Source organism: Equus caballus, chromosome 5, assembly GCF_041296265.1.
Source record: "Equus caballus isolate H_3958 breed thoroughbred chromosome 5, TB-T2T, whole genome shotgun sequence".
Lineage (NCBI taxonomy): Eukaryota > Metazoa > Chordata > Mammalia > Perissodactyla > Equidae > Equus > Equus caballus.
Genome location: NC_091688.1, coordinates 55,005,271 through 55,027,513, shown reverse-complemented (window position 1 = coordinate 55,027,513; position 22,243 = coordinate 55,005,271). Strand labels below are relative to the sequence as shown.

Below are 22,243 nucleotides of genomic sequence, written 5' to 3'. Positions count from 1 at the left end.
ACACCAGCCCCCATACATTCTTCACCTTCATGTGACCCGCCTGAAATTAAGTCAAGCAGAAATCACAGCAGACCAGGCCCTCACATAAATTTTGAGGCCACCTTGAGCCATCCAAATAATATTTATTCCAGGCAAATAATTTAAAGAAGAACGGAAGTTGCTATTCTTAGAAACTCTGACAACATGAGAATTTAGCCAACCTGTCAAAGAGAAGATAAGTCTTGCAGGATGCTTGACTCAGTTAAATCCTTGGGACATTAAATATATAAGTGAGAAGAGCGAGGAGAGAAGAGTCTAAGAAATGAGTAAGGAAAAGAATAATTAGAAGGAACCAAAAAGTCAAAATGGTAGGGCAATTGTTCTCTATCTCTATCTATGGGCAATGCCCATATCTGGGTTACAATACTGTACAATAGTTTTACAGGATGATGTTACTATTGGGGGAGACTTGGTAAAGGGTATAGGGCATCTCTATATTAATTCTTCTTTGGTGTGTGAGGAAGATTAGCCCTGAGCTAATTACTGCCAATCCTCCTCTTTTTGCTGAGGAAGACTGGCCCTGAGCTAACATCCATGCCCATCTTCCTCTACTTTATACGTGGGATGCTTACCACAGCAAGGCTTTTGCCAAGATGTGCCATGTCCACACCTGGGATCTGAACCGGTGAACCCTGGACCACCGAGAAGCAGAACGTGCGAACTTAACTACTGCGCCACCGGGCTGGCCCCTCTATATTAATTCTTATAACTACATGTGTAATCACAATTATCTAAAAATAAAAAGTTTAATCAGAAAATAAAAGTAAGGACAAGCAAGGGTAGAAAGAAGAGATTAAGGACAATGAAAAGCCTTAGTAAAATATGGGTGTGAAAGGTAAAGTCAAGATGATATTGAGCAAATTGTGCTTAGCCTGATGCATTCAAGCTTCAAGGATGTGAATTTGTGGAATAAGATGCAGAAAGCTGACCCAATGTAATAGAAGATGGAAAAAAGGATCAGTTTGCTCTGCCTGAAAAAAGACCAAAATGAAGGATGATAAACATTATGGACACACTGCAGGTCACCACAATAGCAAAGGGTGGAGGACTGTTGCAAAGGTCTCAGGCTCCATGACAAGGAACAACAGTATGTCTTCAATTTACAAGCAAGAAATTTGTGATTAACAAGTAGTTTAGTTCCAGGCCACCAGAGTTGTAAAACAAGTTGATGAATTGGTCTTTTCAGAGGTCTTTTGATACCAGTTTAGAGAGCTATCAAAAGGAACTAATGTTCAGATCATCTGAAATCTCTAAGACACAACACAAGTGCATGAAACTCAAAAAACTTCAAGGTGGCCTTCTTTCTTTCTTTGACGATAACTCAATGAATAACTCAAAAAGGCATTCTGATGAAGAGGTCTCAATGAAAAAGCATATGATGTTTATACTCAGAAAATGCCAAGTCTATCCCTAGTCCCCAGAATACCTAACAATAATTCAACTGACAAGTATTTCCAGAAAGCCTGCAATGTGTCTAGTTGTATAGCCATCCCTGCAGCAGAAGCTGGTTGTGTCTGAGCTAAGCTAACTGATCACCTATTCTTTACTCCTCTCTAACTTAAACATCCATTATTACAGCACCAACATCACCCTATTGCCTTATTTGATTGCACATCCATCTGCCATCATTTGGCTGCAAGCAACCTCAGTTCAGGAATACCTGTTTGTATTCCCAGCTAAGATCCCACAGCCTAGGATGGCAGGATGGTAGGATGGGTGTGTGGGCATCTCTGGAACTCTATGCTCAGTGCCCCACTTCATCCATATAATTCTTGAAGGAGCTACCATGTCTTTACATGATCACATTCTCCTAGTTACAGCTGACTGAGCCAGGATGGGCATCTGATACAAGCTTTATTGCTGTGTCTCCTCCACTATTTTGGACTAGGAACCCTTTGCCACATGGATCAAAAGGATGAAGTGGCCAATCTACAAACAAAGTGATATGGGTAAATCAGATGTGCTCTGAAGAGAAAAACAGAATCATGGAGGCATTCAAATTACTGGTTTCTGTTGTTCCTAAAGCTCAACTGCTCCTAAGCCCATTCAGGGGCACAGCCATGCTGAGAGATGTCACTTTGAACAGATCCCCTAATTTCAGATGAGGATCTGTCAATTGAAATTCATTACATTAAGTACCACAGAGTGAGTAAGTGAGTGAGTGCTCACATTGGCAATCAATTACCCCATAAGAGATGATGTCATTTATTACAGAAAGCTTTGATCCCTTAATATACTGGCAGAAATCCTACCTCAGAGCAAAGGTAAATGTGTAATTAGGATACAGGTGAGATTTAGAAATGAAAACATGACGAAGAAGTAGGTGAAGAGTTGTATAACCTGGAAATTACTGGCAATCTTAACTCTTACACTTAATGCTAACTCAAATATCTATGCTACCCTCAAACCAAATTGACTTGCTGAACGTGAGCAATTTGAATGTTTTTCTTTTTGACTGGCTCTGTGATGATTCTGGGTATAAGACACTGTGTGTTTAAAAATATCTCATATATTTCTTACGCATAATATAAGGTAAATAAAACAATGCTAGGAATGGAAATTTGGAAGTCTTTGGAAAGGAAACCAAGAGTCACTGATTGCCCACTATGAACCAGCCATTGCACTTGGGCTGTCACAAAAATTATCTCACTTATAGTGGATGAAACAGACTCAGAGAAGTAAAATAACTTGCCTAGTGTGAGGCAGGAGAGCTGGAAGTTCAACCAAAGTCACCTGACTCTAAATTCTTAACAAAGACCTAAGGTGTGAATCTCACCATATCAAACCATTTCTGCATGTCTCATTTTCCCAAGCACACAAAGGCATGGGGAGGTGGAGAGGATGGAGAAAGTGAAGAATAAAATCATGACTCACACAACTGGATTATTGGAAAAACTTATGACTCTGAATTACTATCCAAAAGTCAAATGTACTTTTGGGTACAGTTCACTGTTTTTTGAATGAGATTGATTTTTGAAGGTTAGATACTTTCACTGAACACCTTAGATACTGTTTGTTAGAGAAATCAAATTTAGACAGCCAAGAGCATACTGGCTTATTAGTCATTTTCTACAAAACAGATCATTTTTCTCTAAGGTTCAGGCACATTTCTAGAGAACAACACTCCCTCCCAGGCTCATTTCTGCCAGAACTTTTTTCCCCTCATTCCAATTCTATCACCCAGTTTAAATTCAGAAGGAGGAAAACAGTAACCCTGGTGGCGACTACAATTGCTTGTTCCAAAATTCCCCAAAGAATGTCTGCTATGATACTGCACTTCCTTCATGTCACCACATCTTGGAACAGGAGGAAACCAATGCAGAAGGCTAAAAATAAAAAACATAAGGCTCAGAAAGGTTAAGTAACCCTCCCAAGGTCATAAACTAGTAAGTGAGAGCACTGTCATTCAAACCTGGATCAGCCTGACTCAAAATCTATTGCTCTTTGTACTGAAGCACAGTTAAGTATCCAGCCCTGGATCTGATCAACAAGATCTACAGACTAGGTCCCTGATCCTAGAGTTTTAAAGAACACTGAGAAGACATAGAAGCATGAGACAATTAAGAACACCCTTGGTAGAAATGAATAAAGGCAGAAAGTCTCTAGATAGTAGAATGGGAAAAGTTACTGGTGATTATCTAGAGGGGTTGCGCGCATTGTCTACAGTCATTTGACTTTCCCACTACAGCATGCCAAGAAAACACCAGCCTGGGCTGGAGAGAGAAAGCTTACTGAGGGTGGTGGGGAGGTGCTTAAAAGGAGAAAAGGTTGGAGATCATTAGAAGCTTTGAATTCAACTATAAATTCTGAATTTGATACAACAACCAAAGGGGAGTTATTGTAGGCTCACGGGTGGGCAAAGACATGATCAAAATTGTGTTTGAAGATTAGTCTGCCAGTAGAATACAGAAGGGACTAAAAGCAAATGACTTTCTGTGAGTAGGGAGAGATGGAGAGAGCACTAAGTTATGAGGTACCTAGCATATAAAAGCCTCTGGTGAAAAGGGAGAGCTGTGTTGTTTCCATGCCCTACCAAGCTACTAAATCGTCAGTCCAAACAAGTCTCAGCATGTATCACCATCTGTGTCAACACGCAAACTTTGCTGGTGAACTCCCAAAATACACTGCACAAAGCTCAGTTAGGCAAGCTTTTGAGGGTATCAATTATCCCTCTTACTAATTTCCAACTGCCAGACATTGCAGGCTACTACCATTTAACACTAGGAATAAGGCAGTGGGCTCTTAGGCCCTTCCCATTGCTTGTGTGCAAAAAAAAAAAAAGAAAGAACAACTTAAAAAAAAAAACAACAAATTACCTTCCCTATTGCCACCATGAGTCTGGACTAACTAGAAATGTCACACTACCAAATCTTTGGCTGATACCTTAAACACGTAGAGCCACTGATAGCAACTGACAATTTTCTGGGTGATAGTTTTTACCTTGTAAATATATCACAAATACGTATCTTCTCTTTACATATTTTCCTTCAGCCCCCATGGCTTACTGTTGGTTCCTTAAACATTAAGTTCTTTCCTACTTCGGAGTCTCTGCATACCCTGTTCTCTGCACCTCAAATATTCTTGCCCCTCTTATTTATTTATACGACTAGTTACTTCTCATTCTTTGACCTCTTTTATAAATTAAGAGATCTCCAAATTCACATCTCCCTGTTTTTCTCCATCATTGCATCTATTCCATTAAATCCATCCTGCCATTTACCAAGAGTTGTAATTTTATATTTATTAACTCTTTACAGTCTCTGCCCCTATTAGACTGTACGTACCATGAGGGCAGGGACTGTGTCTGCCATTCACCTCAGTTTCCATGTCAGGCACTGTACTAGACACTTGGTATCAGTGGTGAAATAGACCTTAGACCTTGTATCTAATCTAACATGCTCATTTTCCAGATGAGGAAAGTAGGACCAAAGAGGTACGGTGATTGTCCACATTTGCACAGCTAGTTGGCAGAAGAATTGGAAATAGACAAAATTAAAGATGGAAATCATTCAGTGCTAAAAAGGATGCTGGGGGTGTGAGATCACAGCAGATCAAGTTAGTCTTCAAAATGGGGAAGGGGACTCTGAGCTGACTGTTGAGGGACAGGGCAGAATTGAGTAACACAGGGGAAGAGCAGGACGCCTCAGTGGTGCTATTAATGAAGACAATACTAGCAACCAACCATTAGAAAAATAAGCATGCTGTATTGGTTTTATAGTAGTGTCACTTTCATGTTAATCTTTTCTTATTGCCCAGTCCTACGATCTTAAAACCAAAGGATGAATGAGTAAGATTAAGGGCACAGCCTGTGGCAGTAAATATAACAACAGAGTAAACCTAAGAGGTCTGTATTGAAATGGAAACCATGACCTAGGCCTCATTAGCATTCAAGTGAGCCCGGGACCACTAAACAGACACCATTTTATGAGCTGCAACGCACCGGGGTACAAACAGCTCATTATGGCTCTCTCAAGATACCACAAACACCATCAATCTGACTTGGAGTTACAAATGACTGGGAAGTGAGAGGAGGAGGGGGAAAAAAGAAAAGAAAAGAAATGATCACTGAGTCTTAGCACTTTGAGAAGAAGCCCTCACCCTTCCTAGTCATCTCTCAACTGTGAAGTGTGTGGGAAAAACCTTTATCACATCAATGGCCCTGTTAAGGGTCAACTCTCATTGCCAACAACAATCACCACATGGGGAACATATAAAAATGTTCCTTGCCCTGACCCTGCTATCTCCTATTCTATGGTTAAATCAAGATAATTTGGTCTCCAACATATCCTTCCAGCCAGCAGTCACCCAAGATCCTGAGTTATGGAGTTTCATCTTTCCATATCATAACAGAGTTTTCTTATAACCTCTGTCCTATAAACCTTCTCCTCTGTACACAGGAGATTTTCCATTCCGCTGCTGAAGTGAAAGAACAGAGAACAAGCTTGACTGTTCTACTGCCTGCTGGGTCTAAAGCTGGTTGAAACATTCTGTATAAACCCTGGAGCCTACAGAGTCTGCCTAATGAGGGAACGTGAGTGTGCACTAATGCGCAAGCACACGAATATGTATACGAAGCCTGGGGGTACGGAAGTGGCTAAGGGGATAATGTAGAGGTAGGGGATACACATATGGATAAATGCAAGAATCTCAGTGAATGTTCCCTAATCCTAGATACCATCATTTTTTTAGGACTCCTCAAAAGCCTGGTATCCCTGCATCCTGATCAATATATTTTCTAAAGTGTCACCAGAATGATCTCAACATGTACAGGGGATTGTGCCATTTTGCCTGTTCGAACCCTTTGATGACTTCTATTACACTTAGGATAAAATTCTAAATCCTATCCACATTTTCCGCCTACCTCTCCAGTCTCTCCCCTTGAAACATCACTAGCTCCAGCCACTCTGGCTTTTTTTCATTTCTCAAAATGATCACAATCTTCCCCCTCCCCCCCCAGGGTCTTTGCATATTCTGTTCCCTGTGCTTGGAACACTCTTACCCACATCTTTCCCGCACTAATTATTACTCATTGTCCACAACTAAAATGTCACCTTCTCAAACAGACCTTACATACCTACCCCAAATTCAAGTACTTCTGCCTGTTAATAAGCTCTCCTAATAACCTCTACTTTTTCTGAAGGTATTTATTACACTTCAAAATTTTACAGATGATTATATGATTTCTGTCCTTACTAGACTGTAAGTTCCAAGAAGAAATGAGTCGTTATCTATTTACTTCATCAGTGACTCCTCAGCACTTAGCACAGTGCCCAGCTAACAATATTTCTTGAGAAGTGCTCAAAAATATTTCTTAAATGAATGTTTATCTGCTTCTGTTTTCTCTTAAGTCATTCTAATCACAAAATAATAATCATCTTTCAACTCATCTCTCTCACACCTTTAGGGTGTCTCTACTCTATTCATACTCCCAAAGTTTCCATCATCCACTTATCCACATCCACCAATCAATACACAAACTTCTCATTCCATTCAAACTTCTCATATACAGATATCTCATTAGTTGCTGAACTCCATCTCATTTATACCATACCAAATTCATCTTGCCTTTTGACACTATAAGTTCAACTACATCTAAATAGTAACTCTCCATCATGGTGGGTACCTTCCTTCTTCAACTGAAACCTAAGCTTTCCCTAAAGAATGTATCCCAGCTAGCCCTCTTTGACAGAGGTCCTCCTCTTCCAATTACTTCCATCTATATGAAGGTAAGTAGGCAGATTCAACTTTTTCTTTAAACCCTAATGCTGCTACTGACTTCAAAGAGTGAAAATATATTTATTTAGCTATTTCTAGGTACCAGACACTGTGATAAGTGCTTACATTGATTGTCAAATGTAATCCTCTCATACAATTAGTCCAGTTTTACAGATGGAGTACACATCCAGTCCACACTGAAGAAAGATACTAAGTATCTCAGCCAGGTAAGGAGAAGAGACCCTGACAAAACCCAATAACAGCCCTGAATTTGGAGAGAAGGGTTGGGCCAGGAATAACTACAAAATTTAATGTCCCAATTCATTCATTTATTCAACAAATATGTATACACTATGTGGCAGGCCCTGACCTATATACACTGAGATTTTAATTGTAAACAGTTGTGGCTTCTACTCTGTAGAACTTACACAAATAAGTGTTTTACAACCAAACAATTACAACAGAGGGTGATAAGTGTTGTAATGGATACATGTTGCCTTGGGAGCACAAAGTAGGAGAACAGAGAAGAACTATGGTCTACAGGTCCAGCTGGGGATGATGAGTTTCACTGGCGAGCCACAATTATGGAACCCAATGACAGCACATATCAAGGCAATGTATTTTTTTAACAATTCATTCTCCTACAGACTACCCCTTCAAATCACCTAAGGTTGCATTTACAAGAATTTATTATCAAATATTAACAATAATGGCAGCATTTGTCTTGATATTCTAAGATCACAGTGGTCTCTTGCTTTAACTATTTCTACTTTTATCCATTTGTTCACTCCTATGTGATCCAGACCCAGATGAGCCCCTAGTGCCAGAGACTGCATGAATCTATAAAACAGACAGAGATAGGTACAACAGAATATCTCAGGAAAGGAATCAGAAGTATGCCATGTGATGCTACCTTAAAGTCAGAATAACCTGCATTATAACTGAATAAACTTTAAATTACTGTTAAAAAAAAAAAAGAGAGAGAGACTTTATGTGTTAACCAGGTTGTGTGAAAGTGTGCATGTGTGTAAGACTGTGTAGAGGAAGGGGGTGCAGTGTGGAGTACTTCAGGCAGAAGGAAGTGTATGTGTATTGGTTTGAACAGAAGAGAAAACATGGCTCATTTGAGGCAATGAAGAAAAATTAGTGTGGTTCAATGACAAGGCATGCACCAGGGGAGACATGGCTGCAGAGGGAGTTGTATGCAGAACCTTGGAACTCTATCCAAAGACAAGGAGGACCCGCTGAAGCATTTTAAGCAAAGAAACAACACGATCCAATTTGTGTTTCAGAAAGCCCACTCCGCTGCTGTGGGGAGAATGGACTGAACTCCATCTCACCCCTCCAGGTCAACAGCAATTTAAAGCACTGGGGACTCCCAGGGCTCCTGTGGCCGCTATAGCAACGAGAAAGTCTGTGGTGCATCTGGGGCAAATTCTGGATGCAGCAGCACCAAAGAGCATCCAGCCTCAGCCACTGTATGGAGAGCAGTGGATGCTGTGCCAATGCTGGATATTCATAAAGCTGACCCCTGGCACAGAGGCTTCTCCACAGAGAAGAAAATGGTGCCAAGCTTTGGTCCCCCTACTAGGAGGCCCACACTCTGGCTCTCTCCCTACCTTCCTGCTGCTGGACTGTTAACCAGTTTACATATAGAGCTCCTCACCTCAATGGGAGAAAAAACTAACTGCAGCAGGGGTTCCAAAGAGAATCAACATACTCTGTTATGGGCAAGCAGTTACTATGAGCAGAAGGAGTAAAATGGAGTTTAAAAAAATAACATGGGATCTATTAAAACATTTTGCAATATAAAAGATGGAGAACATACTATGTAAGATGTAGATAAAGAGCATACTTGTGAAAAATATTCACATCCAGAAACTAATATACTTTAGAAATAATTGGCTCTGGATTCTCAAGAAATTTAGACACATATATGTTCTAAAAAGAAATAAAAAATAACATAGAACATCATATCTGATGAAAGGGTGCAGGCTGGGAGAAACGCAGAAATAGAGAGGACCTAGAGGCAATGAGTAAATATTGTAAGAATATAAAATTGCAGTTCAAATAAAAATCAGAATTGGAAGCAATAAAGGATAGAACTGACAATGAAGAAAAATAAATCGGTGTTCTGAAGGAAACGCTTAAGAAGCTGTCTTAAAATGCAAAGGGAAAAAACAAGCAGATTAAAATAAGGAGAGAGAAGCTTTTAGCTATGGGGAAGAATGAAGACCTAATGTAAAGATAATAGGTGTTCCTGAAGACACAAAAAGAATGAAAAGGACACTTTTTTCCTGAGGTGAGAACAGACCTAAGTCTGCAGATACACAGGACTCAAAAAAGTACTAGGAGAAAGAATAACAGAGAAGATACCTATACAATATTGGTTTAAGATTTAAGTTTTAAAGAGAGAGAGAAAGAAGAGAGGAGAGACAGAAAGGGAGAGGGAGTGAGAGACTCATCTTACATTGGACGTCCCTAAAATACTGACCACGAGAAGCAAAGGAACAACGTCAAGGAACTTAATAAGATTAATTTGTGACCCAAGATTTCAATATCCAGATAAGATGCCATTTGTGCATTAAGGCAACTAAATCAAAAGATATTTTTCAAATATCCAAGAGCTCTGAAGATATGCCAACATGTCACTTTTCTGGAAAAAAAATTACTCAAAGATGTACTCATTTGACTGAAGAAAATAAACCAAAATAAAGAACTCAGGAATGAAAAGGTTGTGATATAAATGTTAAATGTACTGGTAGTTAACACAAAACAAGTTACACATAGAGCTAAGTCTAAGATATTATAAATTGTATTATAAAACAGCATAAATATCAAGAATAATTTTAAAAGAACATGCATACAATTTTTAAATTTTTAAATCCCAGATCACATAAACAAAATCTGGAGAGTGAATAGAAGATATAACAGAACTAAAAGTATGTTTATTCCTCATCCTACAGAAGAGGCAATTCGTATATACAGTCTCATGTTTGACACTAAAACAGAGAGACGGATTCAAATCCAAACTTTTCTAAACATGTATACCTCTAAAAACAAAATTAAAAAACACTAAATGCTATAATTTAAATCATCTCACCTCTATCTATTGTCCTCCTGGACCACTTTCCACTTCCTTGAATGACTTAAGCACATAGCTTATGTTCTTCTCACTCTTTCTTCTCCCATCTCCCATGAAATCAACCTCTGGGTTGAGGACCAATAAGGTCATCCGAGCCAAGAATTATTACTTTTCTCAACTCATCAGACCTCTACACCACTCCATATCACAAGTATACTCACATTCTAGATCTCATTATAAGACACTCATTGTTCCAACTCCAAGATCTCAAACCTAGCACTTATACTCTCTGACTATAACTTTTCATTTCTCTCCTTTCCCATTCCCAACAACCGTTTCACCTAATTTACCCCCACTAAAACTTGTCAAAGTAAATCCCTCCTAAATAACCCAATTCATTAACCAACTCCCTTCTAGCTGCCTTCACTCTTAGTTTATGTTCTATGGTAGGTCACATGAATGAATGAAGATCCTGTCCTCTATAGCTACTGCCCTGTATCTCTCCAATTTTTAGCTGCACAAAATGTTGAATGAGTGATCTATACCCACTCCTTCCCTTCCTCCCTTCTCAACACCTATTTTTCTCTTTAACCCCTTGCAATCTGGCCTCCTTCTCTCCTTTATATTGAAACTACATTTTAGAAGATTTCCAATGACCTGAAAAATTCTGATTAACACTTTGCAGTTATCATTCTTATTTGAGTCTCCTGTCATTCATTCAGTAACTATAATTTGTTAAAATTGGTCCTGGGAATGTCAAAATAAGTAAGACCAGTTCTCAATCCTCCAGAGGCTGAGAGCCTATTAAGAGAGGAAAGCATATAAACCAATAAGAGCAGTAAATGTTACAAGTGCTACAACAGAGGCATGCAGAATTGAGTCAAGGGCACAATCTTAGAATGCACCCCCACCCCCCAACTCAGGATGCTATTAAGGCAGAGCCTCTTCCCAACTCTCATACATCCTCTTTTCTCACCTTCCTCCTTTGGATCCCTTTCCTCATCCATTTTCTTAAGTGTGGACAATTCTCACAATTCAGGTCCAAACTCTCTATTCTTTTCACTCCACACACTTTCCCTTACAGCCTTGATACATTCCCAAGACAACCAAAGATGACTTGAAATCTGAGTCTCTAGCCCCTCCCTCTGTTTGGACCTCCTGGTCTTTCTGCTGGATGTTTTTCACTTGGAAAACTCACCTCAAACTTACTATCATCGCTAGCCCATTTCTCTATCTCTGTCAATAGTCCCCACATTCTCCCACTGCTCAGATTCAAACAGAAGTTAACTCTTCTTAATCTCCCCACTCACCCAACTGAGTACTTAGATGGTCCCTAATTCCTACCTATGCTTCTTTCAAACTCACATTAATTCATACTTTCTACCTCCTATTGTGGTTATGTGTAGACTTTCTTATTTCTTCCTAGTGAATCTGATCATTCTTTAAACGTAGAAATTGATATATTTCTTCTATCTCTTCCAGCATCCACCATAGCATATTGGCTATAACAGTTTTTCAATAAATATCTGTTATTGAAGCTACCTTACAACCATTCTATGGGGGCTTGAAAAGCCATGAAGTGAGACTGGATCCTGCCTGGGCTGTAGCCAAAGCCAGACATTGAATTATGGACCACAAGGGCAGGAAAGACGCCTGTCAATCTCACCCTCTGGATTTAGTGCAGGGTCATACTAACCACTCAGCCCTGTTCACACCCCCGAGCACTAATTAGCTCTGAGACCTCTGGGATGAGGGTGCTTCAGGTTAGCACTCCGGCAGTCTGCCCAACTGAGAGCAGACTGAAATTGGGGTGGGGAAGCAGAATTCCAGAAAACAGGCTTATTATCAAGTCCTCACAATCAAGTTGACAGTAGAGAAACTGAAATGGGAGGTATATTTTCCCATTCTCCCATGCAGAATACAAATGAGAAAACTTTTATAGTCCCAGAAAAGAAACAAAAAATGGTTGTGAGAAAAGCCTCATCCTAGAGAATAGCTTATAACTAGAGGATAGACTGAAAGAGGAGCATTTGTTTCAAAATCAAAATACCACCATGAAAAGACTCCATTCCCAGACACAAGGAGCTCAGGCACTACCTCTGGCAGTATGCACTTGCTGATTCATGCCAAAAATTTTTACTGAAATTGGAGCAACAGACAGCAAAGGGAATCTTAACTAAATCTTTAGGATCATCATGTTATAAAGGAGAGCTGAGAGAAAACGTAGTCAGTTTTATTTGACTCATGTCCACCTAACTTCCATCGTTCACTTCTGCTTAGCATCCCAAAGCACTATTCCAAGCCCAAGCTGAAATTACATTTCTGGGTTAATAACAAGCACAGGAAAATAAATCATGTCTGCCCTAGAAGTGAACCCAAAACCAAAAGCTGCCAGAGAGGAATTTGTGAGTTGAGTTTAGAGGCAACTTTAATTCTGAAGGAAATGAACCTTTAAAAAGAAAATTCAAATCACAAGCTATGTAGACAAAACATTAATCTACACTGCATTAATTAATTTGGGAGACTTTAAAAACTTTTTTTTTCCTTAAGTGGATATCTGCCAGAGCAGAACTTCTTTCATGAGATGACTTGGGGCCAAATACAGTAATAGTAAAGACATTTGTGCTCAGGCTTCATCAAATCCTTAGGTATGCTTCCATTTCCTAAAGGAGCATCCAACTACTCAGACTTATCTCTGTAACAAGATTTCTACAAAAAAGTAAACCATTTGCCAACCAACACCAGTTTCTTCCTCCTGTGCTTTAGTTCATCCAGAAGAGTGGTAGCTTTTAAAGGCACAAACTAATACTATTCTACACAGCCATGTCAAGTAAAGAGGTTCTGCAGTGGACTAGAACACAGTTCTATCCACAACTGATGTAGAAACCACACCAGAACAAGGCTAACATGCTTTCCTCTAGTGAGGCCAACACAAGGCCCCTCTGCAGATAGCTACAAAAGTCCATCTGTCTATCACCCAGGATCAGAGAGGAGGCCCCTACAGAGTAGCAGCAATGGTAATACCTACAGATTGTCTCTGCATCTAAAGTAGTGTTGCCCAAGAGAAATATCATGAGAGATGCAGATATAATTTTTAAATTTCTAGTAGCACTTAAAAAAAGGAAAAAGAAACTGGTGAAATTATCTTTAATATTATGTTTTATTTAACCCAGTGTATCTAAAACATTATCATTTTAGCATCTAATCAATACTTAAAACATTATTAATGAGACATTTTACTTTTTTTTCTAAGTCTTCAAAATCAGGTATTTTACAGTGGTGACATCTCAATTTAAATCAGTCACCTTTCAGATGCTCAGTAGCAAGATGTGGCTAGTGGCTACCCTATCAAACAGCATGGATCTAGAATGTTTTACATGATAATTGTTTGCTGAATAAATGAAAAGCTCAAAATCTTGTTATTGTACCATTTATTCTCCTAATACTCCAACAAAGTAAGACATATCAGTTGCATGGATAGCAAATAAGGACTTCTGAAGAAAAGGAAGCTGACTCATTTACCCCAAATCAAACTATGAATAGACTCGGAAAAAATTTCTGGTCATCTTGAAGTCCAGAACATGCTATAAAAGACCAAGTCTTCTACTTATGTGCACTTATAAAGCAATACAGTACCTATCAGGCTCTTCTCATTAAAACTGTAGCAAATTCCCAAATCTCCAATTATTTCAAATTGATACCTAGTTATTCAGCTATATAATCCCATCCATTCTTTTTCAGATAGCTGGCAAGTTCATTTCCTTTCCTAGTGCCTATTCCAACCCTTCCTTTTCTATTTTGTCAAAAGCCAGACCAAACAACATGCTTCAATAGCTGGAAACTGTAAAGGGAATTCTGAACAAAACAGTAATAAGGCTCTTAGGTACAGTGAAAAAAACACCAGGCTGAATATAAAACATTCACTTAATTCACTTAATTTCTAATCTCAAAGTAAACAGGCAAATATTTAAAAAGGAAAAACAAAAAGACTAAATCATTATATCCTAGGATGATAAAATTATAAATTGAACTTTCAATCTATTAAAAAGACTCAAAGTCCTTAAAAAATAAAAATAAAACAACCCATAGAGTCAATCTGTATAGAAAAAAAGACCACAGATTTGAGCAGACTTGGCGTTCAACAAGCCTAGATTCAAACCCTAATCCAACCACTATGTGACTTGAGTAACTGTTTAACCCTTCTGAATATCCATCATCATCTGTAAAAAGCATATTTAACAAACTCTACCCCTAATACAGTTATCATGAAGATTATACAAAATAAAACATTATAATTATCATTTGGGTGCTAATAAACCTTAGTTGACTCCAAGTGCCCAGTCCCATTCATTTCTTTAATTTATGTAATGCAGAAAATATTAATTTGAATTTACAGCTCTAACATCAATAGAAATAGGAACGCTATGACCCAAAATTTTCTTTCTATTTTTCTCAGAATGAAGTGGGGGTTGGAATGGTGAACAGCTCGGCTATATTCTACTGAGAACAAAGGTCTATAAAGGGTTCCAGTAAGTGGTGTCATCAATAGTTCAACCACCCCATAACTCAGTACTTCTCTTACCTCAAGCATATAATAATGCCAATATGAACGTGGGGAGCATTATCACAGAGGGATGTATGGGGTAGTATGGAAGCCCAGAGAAGAACACTTAACTCAGCCTGGAGAGAGGTCACAGAAGGCTTCCCAAAGGAAGTAACCACTTGATCTGAGCCAGGAAGGCAAAAATGGTGAGGACAATAGGGAGAGGAGTGGAGAAGGGAAATCTAAAGAAAAGGAACAGTATGAATGAAGGCACAGGATGTGGTAGATATAGGAGAACTGGAAGCAGTTCTTATTGCTAGAATATGAAGTGCTGGTGGATGCATGAGAAGACTATAGAAGCAGACAGAGCCAAGGCCAGGAAGGACTTCATATTACAGAGGAAGGACCTTGGATTTCATCCTGTTAGTGATGGGGATAGAAAAAAACAAGGATGTCATTGGAAATCAAAGAACTGGCATGAGTGAAAAGAGGAAGGAAACATGTGATGGGAAACTGAAGACTGAGTCACTTTAAATGAAAGCAGATCAAACGAAATAAATATTGCCACATTGAATTTATCCATCATTCCTACCATCCTTTCTAGAAAATGGAAAAACACATGGAGGAAGAAACACCTTATCAGGACTTTCATAGAAGAGAGGTATTTATTAAACATCCTGCGTAAGAAATTTTGGTAAACTATTATTCCACTGGGAAAATTTCCCTAAGATCAGGCCTTCCTAATTCATACCAAAGCAGGAAATTGAGTATGGTATCAAAGAAAAACCAGCAATGAAATCACAATATCATTTAATCTTCACTGGCATCAGAAGCCTTAGTACCTCACAAAGCCAGTCTCTCACAGGGCAAAGGAGAGATGAGAACAGGGTCATGTTCCTAGCAAGTATCTCATCCTGCCCAACACCACCGTGAGGATCATTAAAAAGAAAGACATTCAAATCTTTCCAGGTATTATGTGTCACATAATTAACTTCACAGTAACTGTTTTAAGTTGAAAAAAAAATGGCCTCTGAAAAGTCTACCAGAGAAATGGCAAAAACTAAAGAGAATAGAGAATTCGACAGAAAGAGCAGAGGGTTGGGAGTGAAGTCCTAGGATCAAGACACCGAGAAGAAATTCTAGGGGAAGTCCAATTCCAGGGAAAGTTGGTGGGAAAGCAATAAAAATGACAGTTTGGGGATTAAAAGCAGAAATGTGTGGCCTTCCAGGAAATCATGTTATTGAAGTTTTAAACCCTTCTAATCCTTCTCTATTCATAGTTTATAGCTCTAAAGAGTACTCTAAATAATTAGCTGATACAGAGAAGGGAAAGCAATTCGGAGATTTGAAAGACTCCCAGGTGGTATCGGCAGGGACCCAAGATCTAGACTTCTCTGCTGGGCACAATTCCTCGCTGGCACTGGAGTTTCTTCCCTGTAACATTCACTTATTCTTGGGTTTCCAGATTAAAACAATCAATTTCTCTCTTAATCACTTACTCAGGTCCTAATTGTCTCCACTTTCAGTTAGACAAATAGAAACAGAAATTGGAACCAAATGTCTGCATAAAATCACTTAACTTTCAAAAGTAAGTGGAAAATCTGCCTAAGACAACATCAGAAACTTCCAAGAGGTTGTGAAATTGAGCAAGACTACTCCCCTGACGTCAGAGGCAGAAAAATCTATTCTTTTTCCTATATGCAAAAAGGGATACAAGAAAAGAAGAAACAGAAATGTAGGTGAGTGTCATAAAAATAATGCCATCAAGGGGACCTGCCCCACTCTTTGCACAATTATAGGACACGACAATAAGATGAGATAGATTTCTGTCTGTGAAGATAAGCTCTGAACTCTTGCATTCTGTATAACTTATTTTCACTTTTTTTTTCAGTTGGAAGGAGTATTTTTAATGGCCTTTTCATATGACTATGAATATTCTTTGATATTACACCAAAACTTGACAAGTTGTAGTTTCCCTTTTTTCCAGCTTTACTGAGGTATATTTGACTTATAACACCATGTCAGTTTAAGGTGTACAACGTGATAATTTGATATCCATGTACATTGCAAAATGATTACCACAATAAAATTAGTTACCACATCCATCAGCTCACAGTTACCGCTTGTGTGTGTGTGGTGAAAACATTTATATTTTCGCATTTAAGTATGTTCTTGCCCTCTCAAATATTTATTAAGCATCTGCTATGTTCCAGGCAATGTACTGCTTTTCCCAGATAGTGACATCAGAGTCTGTCAGTCATGCTCTTCTCTCATATCTGCCACAGCACCTAGCATGGTGCTGAGATCAGAGCAGCTGCCCAATAGATACCTGTGAAAATATTTCTTTCTTTCAGAGAAATAGGTGAACAGACAGGGTTAGCACTTTACCCAATGATGTAGCACCCTTATAAAAAGTGCCCACTTCAGTAAAAGCCTGCCTCTGGATACCAATCCTTGCCCCATCCTGACTGACTCACCACACTGTACATACCTGTCCACTGAGGCGGGCAGCGGCAGTTGTACGTATTAACACCATCCACACAAACCCCTCCATTCTGACACTTGTGGTTAGGGCAGTCATCAATATTCCGTTCACAGGTGTTCCCTTCAAAACCTGGTGCAAGAAGAACAAGAGAAAATGATGAATTCTCATAGAGGAGAGGTGATCTACTCTTCTCCCATAGGACATGGTCATCAGAACAGACCTACTTCATTATTTCAATTCAGTAGCCAACAGTTGGTCCACCCAGGACTCACCATATAAAAAAAAATCCCTCAATCATCTATCTTCTCTTGCCTCAAGCATCGCTAGACAGTTAAAATGAATCATTATGCCAACGACATGCCTTCATAGTTACCTCACAAGTATTTCAAAGCGTTTTCATGAAATAAAATCCCAGTGAAGATGAATGTCTAGTCAGGACAGCTATTCACTGCTTCTAAAAAAAAAGAGTATTATATTTGCCCCAGTTCCATGCTGGGGAATGAGCCGAACAGATAAAAGATTACCTAATTAAATTTAAATTCCTTTTATTCTTTTCTTGGGATGATTGGTTGGGAAAACTAGGTGGAAGTAGGGAGCATAAGAAAAATACTGAACTTAAAGTCTGAAGATATGAGTCAAGTTCCAGCCTCATTATCTATAAGCTATTTAACACACAGTAAATTACAAACTCTGAACCAGCTTCCTTATCTGTAAAAAGAGGCTGATTCCACCTGCCCAGCCTGCCTTTCTAGGTTGTTATAAGTGCCACGTCATGAGTCAAGTGCAATATAAATATAAAAAGCCAGCTGAAAATGGAGTGGCATTATTACTAATTAAACTTACCAACTCTCCAAAATCTTCATCCTCCTTTCTACATTTATAACATTACTTCCTTCCTCCTCATTTTTCCCTTTTATGAAAAACGAACCAGCACACCAAACTTCGCCTTAACTGACCGCAGTGTGTTCCTCTGTAATTTATATATTGGGCTTTTTCATTTCTCCTTGCTACCAAATCCCTTACTATTAAAATAGAAGACTACCAGCTTTAAAACAAGAGAGAGTTCACAGAACATTCTCCTATTTGAAATATAGTATGACTAAGTATTTGGCCTCTTCGAAATATCCCTTAAAGTTTCCCTCTCTCACTCAAAACACTTATTTGGTCTTCAACTAGGCACTGGGGATATAACAGTGAGGAAAAGAGACAGAATCCCTGATTTCAGGGCATTTTCACCACCATTTGCCTGGTGGGTGGGACAGACATCAATCACATCTTGCTTTATTCATTCCTTAGCACAAGCTACTGTGATATTCTACATCTGCTCTGCTCCACTGGAACACGGCTGGTTCCTCTGAATACAGTGGCAGTCAGGTAACTGAGTATAAACCAAGTGGCCAAATAAATCACCCAAAGACCAAAGGAAATCACTCCCTAGAAGACAGTGATAAGTGAAAGCTTGACTACAGAGAACCATATTTCTCCAGGTATTTGGTACTCAGTCCATTCAAGCAGATGAATCACCAAGTAAGACTGAGAAAGACTAGTAAAATTTTTAGAGACTCAGATTTTTAAAAATTTATTGTATTACTCACATATCTGTTTAATCAAATGAAAGTCTTAAAAATAGAATACTGAGTCAGAAAATGTTGAATTGTTTAGGCCCACCCCTAATTACGATAAGTGAGGGCAAATCTACAGATCCACCAAGTAGCAGTCCCCAAGCAAGAACTGAGGTCCATACTCCTAGTTTAGTCCTCTTAATGGAAATATTCTTTAGGAAAGTTAAAGATACAGTTTTAGAGTACGGGAGAGAAATAGGGCTCCTGACCCTCCACTGTAGAACCTGTGTGGTCTGGGGGTGTTCTAGAACTGGCAATGGTCATCTTCCCCCTACCTTGATCTCTCTGGTGACTAAGACCAAATATGGCTGACCAGGGTGTCAGGGAGGTGATGAAGCCCTTGCAGCCAAACTAGAAGGAATTGAAACTGCAACCCTGAATTTATACTAGCCAATGCTACAACTAACTGAATTCACCAACCACAGACAAATTAAGAAAGCAGAAGCATTTCAGCATAACCACAACATATGAGAAATAAAATGTTTTCTTTTTATGACTATTTTTAAGGTGGTTCTTCCTTGTCAATAGGTAAGTAGGTAAGAAGGCAGGTAGGTGAAAGAGTTCATTCACAGTTAAAGCAGGGCCTCTGGGGCCCTAGGTTCAACTCTCAACCTTGCCATGCCATAGTTATGTGAACATGGACAAGATACTTAAATTTTCTTTCCTCTCTGGGAGAAGTAACAGGACCTAACTCAAAGGGTTGTTGTAAAGATTAAATGAGTTAGATATAAAGAGCACTTAATTTAATAAATAGTTGGACAAATGACTATCTACCTGCAAAAGAATAAAGTTGGACCACTTCCTCACACGATATACAAAAATTAACTCAAAATGTAAGAGTTAAAATTATAAGACTCTTAGAAGAAAACACAGGGTAAATCTGTGACTCAGGATAGGCAAAGCTTCCATAATATGATCAAAAGCACAAGCGACAAAATAAAAAAGAGACAGTTTGGACTTCATCAAAATTAAAAACACTTGGGCTCCAAAGGATACTATCAAGAAAGTGAAAAGACTGCCCACAGAATGGGAGAAAATATTTGCAAATCATATATCTGATAAGAGACTTTTATCTAAGATATATAAAGAACTCTTACAACAATGATAAGAATACAATATACATAATATAGTAATAAAAGACAACCCAATTATAAAATGGGTAAAGGATCTAAATAGATATTTCTCCAAAGAAGATATACAAATGGCCAATAAACACATTAAAAGATGCTCAACATCATCAGCCATCAGGAAAATGCAAATCAAAACCACAATGAGATATCACTTTATACCCACTAGGAGGACTATAATCAAAAAGACAGATAATAACAAGTGTTGCCAAGCATGTGGTGAAATCAGAAACCCTCATACACTGCTGGTTAGAATGTAAAATAGTGCAGTCACTTTGAAATACAGTCTGGTAGTTCCTGAAAAGGTTAAATAGAGTTATCATATCACCCAGCAATTCCTCTCCTAAGGATATACCCAGGAGAAATAAAAACACATGTCCATACAAGTACTTCTAAAAAGATGTTCATAGTAGCATTATTCATAACAGACAAAGAAGTAGAAGCAGCCCAAATGTCTATTAATAGACATGATGAATGGATGAATAAAATGTGGTAAATGCATACAACTGAATATTATTCAGCCATGAAAAGGAATGAAGCACTGATATCTCCTACAACAATGGATGAACTATGAAAATACTATAAAAACATTATATGAAAGAAGCCAATCACAAATGACCACATAGCATGTGTTTCCATTTACATGAAACGTCCAAAATATGCAAATCTATAGACAGAACGTAGATTAGTAGTTGCCTAATACTGAGGGGGAGTGGGGGGTGGCAGGAGATGGTGACTGTCTGTTAATGAGTACAGGGTTTCTTTTGGAATGATAAAAATGTTCTAAAATTGACTGTCGTGATGGTTACACATATCTGTGAGTATAGTAAAAACCACTGAATTGTACACTTTAAAAGAGCAAATTATATGGTATACAAATTATATCTCATAAAGCTGTTATATTTCCGGAAAAAGCACTTAAAACAGTCTGATGCATAATAAGTATTCTATACATATTAGCTACTACTATTATATATCAACAGGATCAAAGCATTCCCTAGAGATTATCTACTCCAATCCTTTTACATTACAGATGAAGAAGTTGAGGGCCACATGGCTGATTTACCCAAGTTTACATGGCTAGGAGATAGGAGTCAGCGCTGAACCAGAAACTTCACCCAGTTTCAATCAGTATGCTCTCGGGGACTCCAGAATTTCCTTTCAATAATCTGAAAAACTGACCTCAGGTCAAAAGTTCCCACGTCTGAGAAAACTCAAGCCAAATCAGTTCTCCTCCAGAGTTAAGACAGATTTATGCTTTAAAAATAGAGATCCAGAACTCTTTTTGGAAACAGCTAGCAAATACTTATAAGAAAGTCTAACAAAGTGGGGAGGGGGTAAGGTTTATATGAACAAGTTAGAGTGCAATCACTTCTTAAAAATATTTTTTAAGGTTTTAGGGGAAAGGGAAACAGACAAGTCTCCAGACCCGTGGGTGGGATGGGTGTAGCCGACTTAGGGAGAGGCTCACATGACTGCACTAAAAGGAGTATACTGCTGAAAGCCAACTCACATCCTTAAAAGGCCAAAAGGAGAGAAATTAAACTTAGAAGGAACATTTTAAGGCTGTGTTGTTATAAAACCGTAGGCCACGTAACTGATAAATGATGACAGTGAGGGTGGGGAGCAGAAAAGAGTCTTTTGAACTTGTCATCCCACACAGAAAACAGCATCTCTCAAGAGAGCATCATATCTTTCCATTTTCAGACCCTGGGAGGTGTGAGGGTTGAGAGATACAAAGAAGAGAGCAGAAAGGGGAAGATGAGATGACACAACCAGGATTCTCTCAGGCCAAGCTGAAAGTTCTCAGGAAGAGCTTCAGCGCACAGCGATGAAATAGTGAGGAAAAAAACAGGGATACCTGGAACCGGACAAAGGCAAAAGGTAAAAGGCTACAGGGCCACCTTCTTCCCTCCCCCCCAGGGAGAAGCCTATCACAAAAGCAAACTGACCGCATCTTTGTCCAACTGGTTTCCTTGGCACACATCTTCCATCCTCTGAATGGGCCCAGATGAGCTCAGTGACCCCCATGACTGGCCCATGTATCCCTCAGCCCTACCACCCACCCAGGCTGCTGCTCCTACCTGCTTCCCTTGATGTTCCCTTATGGCTCTCCACCTCCCTTTC

General features: G+C 38.9%; 1 protein-coding gene and 1 pseudogene across 2 annotated transcripts in view; one reads left to right on the top strand and one right to left on the bottom strand.

Annotated features, from left to right (window-relative positions):
- The window catches only part of NOTCH2 (notch receptor 2), a 153,775-nt gene that overhangs the window by 58,080 nt on the left and 73,452 nt on the right, over positions 1-22,243 (bottom strand). For both annotated transcript variants that reach the window (XM_023642104.2, XM_070268447.1), the window contains exon 5: positions 17,374-17,496. In XM_023642104.2, coding sequence (XP_023497872.1) covers positions 17,374-17,496 — 123 coding nt within the window. The remainder of the gene's footprint in view (positions 1-17,373; positions 17,497-22,243) is intronic.
- On the top strand, positions 7,824-8,161 carry LOC102151004 (ubiquitin-conjugating enzyme E2 D3 pseudogene; annotated as a pseudogene).